Below are 7,374 nucleotides of genomic sequence, written 5' to 3'. Positions count from 1 at the left end.
CATGTAAATCACGAAAAATAATGGAGGAGGCACAAAATGAATCTGAAACCGAGGTGTATCAGAATGATGAGCCTCCACATGCTAGGATCATTTCAGAAACCGAGTTTCCACCATCATTAGCTTCTACGTCAGGAGATGTTGATATGATACAACTTCAAGTAGCTGACCTCCAGGTTCTTAATGTAAATAATGAGGAGGATGATGACATTGAGAACTATGATGACGATGATGCTTACATTGATGATGATGGAAGTTCAAAATTCTCGGATTGAGGTTTTAGTTGTAAATTCTTATTTTGCAAATTTGTTAATTTACTTTTAAATAAATTATATTTTGTATATGTGTTGCTGCTTCATAGAAGATTAGAATCAAGTAGGAGTTGGTAAATTCTTCTCTTTATGTTGATTTTTTGTAACTTGATTTCATACTACTTTCTTATTGCCATTTACACTTTGATTTTGGTCCAAAGGGACGAGTGTTTATGTATAGGAGGAACAAATTTCTCTTTGCTATTGCCTTGTATTTATTTTCACTTATGTATGAAAAATAGCCTTAATTAAAACTCAAAAAAGGATTTAAATGGAAAATTTCAATAGCTAATACTCCTCTTGCTGCTGCTGCTTCAGTTATTTTATTTTTTTCAATAGCTAATACTCCTTTTCTTGCTGCTGCTTCAATGAGCTGGCAGTGCAGGGTTAGTATATGTTGTAAAAAATCCTACAGCCATTGATTCCTCTTTACTACTAGCTGATGACAATACTAGCTGATTTTACTTTAATTGCATATGGTAGACTGATTTTACTCTAATAAATTTGTTAATTTGTTAATTCATATATCATGTATCGGTTATGTTATGGATAATAACTTGCTTATTTTAACGTGTACAGGATATGGTTGGTAGAGACGGAGATCGCAGTCGTGGTCATGGTCGTGGCCGTGGCCGTGGCCAAGGTCGAAAGGGGAGGCCTAGGCTTTCTACTGGTCAGCCCCTTGACTTGCATACGGATCCATACTCTCTTGTTGGGTCATCATCTGACACGACTGCTCTGACCAATGGGAGACCGCCACCTGTTGCTACTACTACCCCCTCCCGTCAAGAGCCTCAGATACAGATGATGCCTACTCCGGGTGTGCCAATATCATGCACTCAACAAGCCAATGAACCTTCCAACACTGCCTCACATGGTGTGCAGAGTAATCCAGCTATTGTAGCTCCCAGTCGAGCAGGATCTTGTGGGAAAAGATAAACCACATCTAATAGTACCCAAGATGCTCAGGGTCAAGGAACATCCACTGCCACTGGTCACTCCAGCACAAGTGCTCCGAAGCTCAGATATGATGGTGCCAAATGGTTTGTTATTTGCTTTAAATTTTATGAACTAAGCATGCACTTTAAATGGTGTGCTTTTACTTGTTTAGTTGGATATTTGTTAATGAAAATATTTGCTTAACTATTTGCTTTGATTCGATATGCCTATCTTCTTAGTTCCTTTAGTTGTTATCAAAGCTAGCATAACTATTTGCTTCCTGTGTCCAAGATCCATATATTTAAATGGTGTCATTTGGTTTTTGATGTAGTTGGCACCCACATAAGCCTGGATTGAAGCGTATTTCTCAGGTTTTTAGGAAAAACTACAATAAGCCTTGGCTGAGTTTTGATGAGGCAGATGATGATACTCGAAAAATATGGTGGACTAAGTGGAGGGTAAATTCTATCTCCTTATGCTCCTTATGAATAATTTATGCTCCAGTCCACATATTACACGAAGTGCTTTCATTTTTGTTACCATAGTTAAAGGCTTGGATTGGTTAGTTTAGGACTCAATGCTACTGGCATGCATCGCTTACACTCATCAATGTATTTTGCTTTTTTATATATGGATTTTGATTTTATATTATTGCTTTGCTTTCATTTGGATCATCAGCTTTTGATTTCTCTTCATTCGATAGAATGATTACATAAAAAATATTAAAAGAATGATAATGAGAAAGAGATAAAGCTAGCAACATGGTATACACATATGACTTTGGTGAGAGAAAGTAGGTTGTCCACTTTAGACTTTAATTTATATATAAGAATTGGAATTACACACATGATAAATGAATATTCCATAAAGAGATGGTGAATAACTCAATTGGATTCATGAATTGGAGTTATTTGTGCATGACAAAAATGGAAGGACATAATAAATAAAGGTTTCTTGTGCTTAATAATGAAAATAGTTTTGATAAGTTCTATCTAATGAATATTGAATTTATGTCATATATGTCTATGTGTCTACCCAATAACCCAAAAGGGCATTCAGGGTAGTTATGATGTGAAAAAAGAATAAAAAGAGCTAGTCTTTTTAGCTGCTCTGATTTTGGGACATGTTGCTCTGAAACTGGTTGTAAACTCAAACGTATACAAATAGATAATGCTAAAGAATTTTGGGAAGATACCTTCCTCACTGCCACATTTAAAGAAAGCTTTACTTGCTAAAACTGGCCTTGCTTTACTTGCTACTGCTGATTTACCTAAACAATTTTAGGAAGATACCTTCCTCACTGTCACATTTTTAATTAATAGATTACCAACTCCTACATTGAACATGAAGTCACCTTTTGAAATGCTAAACAATGTTAAACCTGATTATACTATTCATAAGGTTTGATTCATACTCTACAATCTATATCTTAGCATATATCGATGATATTCTCATTGCATGTGATAATGATTCTACAATCTGCACTCTCATTGCTGATATAAAGTCTTTTTTGCATTAAAAGATCTAGGCAGTGTTAATTTCTTCTTAGGCTTAGAATTTAATATCTTATCTGATCATGATATTCACATCACTCAATCTAAGTATGTTAGGGACTTACTTGAGAGAGCAGGAATGTTATGGTATGTGATATAAAGTCTTTTTTTAAAATAGAAATGCTTTGACATTATTAATACGGAGGAGGATAATATCTATCAAGCTTGGAGGTTTAGGGCTGCCAAGCGCTTGCGAGGTATGCTCCATGCCATTCGCAAAAAAGGTGCCCGTCCATATTGGATCCCACCAGAAGTTCTTGGTGAATTGATGAGACGTTGGAACACTGATGCCTATAGACAATTACAGACAAGAAATACAGCTGCCAGGAAATCAACTCAAGGTACTTCCCTTCATACTACAGGAGGCACCACCTTTCCAGAAGCGAGATTACGCTTAGTAAGTTGCTTATAGAACCCTCTTTACTTTGATATTTGCTGTTCTGAAAATTTCTTAAGGCCAAACAAGTAAGAAAAAACTCACAGCAATTCTAATATGTTTGTTTACCTTATTTATTTCATTTATAATTTTTCTTATTGGAATATCTGAGTTTTGAAGGTCATGGTTCATTAATTATAATTCATTGTCCATACCTTGCATGCTGTTATTTCTACTTGTGTTATGATTTATTGAAACAAAATGAGCTTGATGGATTGTTAAGTTGCAACTAAATGTGAGTTTTGACCACTGATTGTGATCTTGAAGTCCATTAAACCATGTCTAGCTTCTTATTGTCACGTCTCCCATTGAGGTTTTAAATAAAATGAGCTTGTTCTATTATGCTTTTGCTTTTATTCTGCTTTTTAACTATTTTTTCCTCATTATGCAACAGTACTATATGCAATTTTTTTCTCAATCAGTGACAGTGTGTCATATTGTTTCTCTCATTATGTAGAATCATTCGCATGGAAGACCTTCACGTATGGATGAGTTTTTTTAGCACACTCATACTCGTAAAGAGGATAGGACTCAATGGGTTGATGAACACTCTCGAAAGACAAAGGTAACTTGTCTTTATTAATTGTAACTATTTTGTTATCTAATTGTTATACCATATTAATACTTATAGTAGTTTATCAATCATTTCTCCTCATTGTAGGATATATTTCAAGAGCGTATGTTTCAGGCTGAGCAAGAGCGGCAGGCTGCTATAGAGGCTGGTGTAACTGATCCACCGCCTGTCTCTGAGGATAGCATATGGATTGAGACAGTGGGTGAAAAACGAAGAGGTAGGGTATATGGTATGGGTGAGGTAAGGGACTCTTCCATGGTGCGGCCTCGAGTTGATGGGTCAACCACGACCACCAGCGCTGATGTTTTGGATCTTAGAGAACGAATCATAATACTCAATAGGGAAGTTGAACAACATGCTGCTAAATATAGAGAGCTTGAAGACCGCTATCAAAGGGAGAAAAGAGAGTGGCAACAGACTATTGAATCTTTGCGTGAGGATCTCAACACCAGTAACTCACAGATGGATCAATTTAGTCATCAGTTGAGCAGTTTGACTGAGTATGTGAGAGCCATGGGTCCTAGTAGTTCTAGACATGTGTTCTCCCACCTCCTCCTTTTACTTTCCCAAGCTCTCAGAAAAGCACAGCCCGAGTCCCAGTCCCAACCCCAGCCCCAGGTAGAAAACTCCCACCTATTCTGCAGCGACCAGGACAACCACAGAGTTCTCAAAGGGAGGATGATTCTGACGATTTTGATGACTCAGATGATTATTTAGACGAGTATGAGTAGGTTATTATTTAATTATTTTACTTTGAATATTTTGTATTATTAGTAGATTGCAATTTAAACGAATATAAATCTAAGTTTAGTTATTTATCTTGTCTTGAGTCTTTATGTTAGAGGGTTATTTATTATTTTGATAAGTTTGTAAACTCATTATCTAATATTTAGTATAACTTTTATTTTTATATTTAAAAGTTTATTTGTCTTGTTATTTAATATTTTGTTTAAATTTTATTTTTATATTTAAAAGTTTATCTGTATTAACGGTTTACTATTTTTCAAATAGAAAAAAAAAATTAAAACATATAACTATTAAAATCGACGGCAAAGTTATCGCTTTTAAAAGTTAAAATAGACAAAAATAAATAATTAAATCGACGGCAAATGTGTCGATTTTATTCAAGCACATATCGACGGCGTTAGCGTCGATTTTATTAAACATATTATAGATAACAGTATTGTTGATTTTATTGAGTTAAATATCAACACAAAAGCTATTGATTTTATTGAATCAATTATCGACAAAGAAGACGTCGATTTTAAATAATAATATCGACGGCAATGTTGTCAATTTTATTAAGAGTGTAAAATTCTCACACCCATATTACAGACAGAACGAACGTTGATTTTATTAAATTATTATCAACGGCCATGAAATCCGTCGATTTTATTAGCATTTTGAAAAATCGACAAGCTTTATAGCGACCAACTGCCCTATTTATTTTGCCGTCGAATTTCAATATTATCGACGGCTAAGCCGTCGATTTTGCCGTCGATTTTTACGACGTTTCTTGTAGTGAATACAAATTTAATAATAAAAATAGAGTGATAAAATGATACTAAAAAAAACTGGAAAGAATATATGCAATAGGTTGTTCAGATGGAACATTGTTTTAAATGGTGGTAGAAGATCAATATTTTTAGCAGATAAATCATTACATAAAAATGATGGTGGGGGACTTTCCAGTATTTTTTTAGGGTACCAAGAATAAAAGTAGATTTTTTTTTTGTTTTGAGGTCATGTTTTTTTTAAGAAAATGATAGAATGGCTTATAAGTTATATATTTTTACTTATTCAAAAAGCTATAAATTAACTTTTTGGGAAGTTAAAAGTTCTTTTTAAAATAGTGTCAAACACGCGTACTGTGACTTTTCATAATTCAAAAGATTGTGCTACTTTCCTAACTTCCCTTTTAAAGTAAAAAATAAAATGTTTAAAATAAAAAATAAATCATGTAAAATTTATATTTATTTACCTTTTTTAGTAATTTAGGTACAAAGTGATAGGTACCATAGCATTCAGCATTAAAAATATTATATGCTTGTACTTAAAAATTTTAAAAGATAAGAGTGCTTTTCAAAATATCTAAGATAGAACTTTTCAAATATGACTTGTATTTATTGAAATTAAAAAGTCTGATATAATCTTATACGTTAATTAATTTTTAACTTTAATTCTTACATTTATATATATTCTAGTATTTTTGAATTTAAAAGTTACTTTACCAAACACAATTATTGTTGTTTGTATTTATTGAAAGTTATTTTTAATTTGATTTATCAAACATATATATTATAGCTTTTAAAAAATTATCTTTTGAAATTTAATTTTTATAAGTTACTTTTAAAAAAATAAAAATTTTATTAAACCAAATCTAGATACTTTTAAAAACACTCTTGACTTTTAAAGAATGCAAGCATAATCTCATAATCTTTTCAATTTATGAAATATAAAATAAAAAGTTTATATTTTTAAAAAATGCCAACACCTATTCAAAACACTACTAAACTAACCTTAATAATATGCGTCTTGCTTCGAACTCTTTGTTAAACGATTACTTAAAATATAAGTTAAAAAAATTTCAATAAATATACTGGAAAAATATTTTTTGTTAAATACCCTATAATATTTAATAGCAAAATCTTCGATCTCCAATAATATTAATATTAATATTAACAAAAATAATTTATATGATTTAAAATTCAATCATTATATATTTATCTATATTTATATAAATTAATTTATATATTGTCTTAAATAATAAATAATAAATAATTAGTAATTATTAAAATAATTATATTTGTCATAATAAGATAATTAGATATGCATAGTAAAATAATTTAGCTCATTTATAGTAGTGTAATAATTTTTTTGTATAAAATATTAAATATATATACTTATATATCTAATAATAATTAGTTAGTAGTTGATTTTTTATATAGGTATATGATGATTTTAATATTAATGTGTGAAAGTTGGAGTGACCTTCAAATTGAGAACAAAGATTTGCGTGGTGCCCATGCCTACTTATGCCGTCCTGTAACTTTAATTTATCTTTGGTAGTTTATGACTTTATTCTCATTTATTATTCTTATGTCTCTAAAATATCCATACTCTATAATTTTTTGTCACATAAATATTAGGGTAATACTTAAATTAGTTCTTAAAAAATAATGTATTTTTCAATCCGTTTTTAGTTAAAAGATATTTTTAATTAAATTAGTCTTTTAAATATTAGAATTAATTATATCTGTCCTTTATTTAATTTATTCATAATTTTTGTTAATAATTAATTATGTGAAATATTAATTAAAAGTATACATAATACATAACATGTTCAATCAGATGTTAATTAAATATATTTACGAAAATCTATTAATTTAGCCACTATGTCATATTAAGAATAGAATTTTTATAATTGAAAAAAATAACTAAATTAATAAATTTTTATAAATATATTTAGTTAATATCTAATTAGACATATCAAATATTATATATGTTATCAATTAATATTTTACAACATCAATTTTTAAAAAAAAATTATTAATAAAATGATTG

At 30.5% G+C, this 7,374-nt stretch overlaps 1 protein-coding gene across 1 annotated transcript; it reads left to right on the top strand.

Annotated features, from left to right (window-relative positions):
* The first annotated feature begins 890 nt into the window (after nucleotides 1–890).
* LOC130980852 (uncharacterized) lies at nucleotides 891–4,527 on the top strand. Its single transcript, XM_057904493.1, has 6 exons — nucleotides 891–1,208; nucleotides 1,278–1,351; nucleotides 1,579–1,705; nucleotides 2,919–3,197; nucleotides 3,739–3,801; nucleotides 3,898–4,527. The coding sequence occupies exons 1-6, from the start codon at nucleotides 891–893 to the stop codon at nucleotides 4,525–4,527; spliced, it is 1,491 nt and encodes a 496-aa protein (XP_057760476.1).
* Nucleotides 4,528–7,374: the final 2,847 nt, after the last annotated feature.

The sequence above is a fragment of the Arachis stenosperma genome, chromosome 5 (assembly GCF_014773155.1).
Source record: "Arachis stenosperma cultivar V10309 chromosome 5, arast.V10309.gnm1.PFL2, whole genome shotgun sequence".
NCBI classification, from domain to species: domain Eukaryota; kingdom Viridiplantae; phylum Streptophyta; class Magnoliopsida; order Fabales; family Fabaceae; genus Arachis; species Arachis stenosperma.
This window is presented reverse-complemented; position numbering and strand designations above follow the sequence as displayed.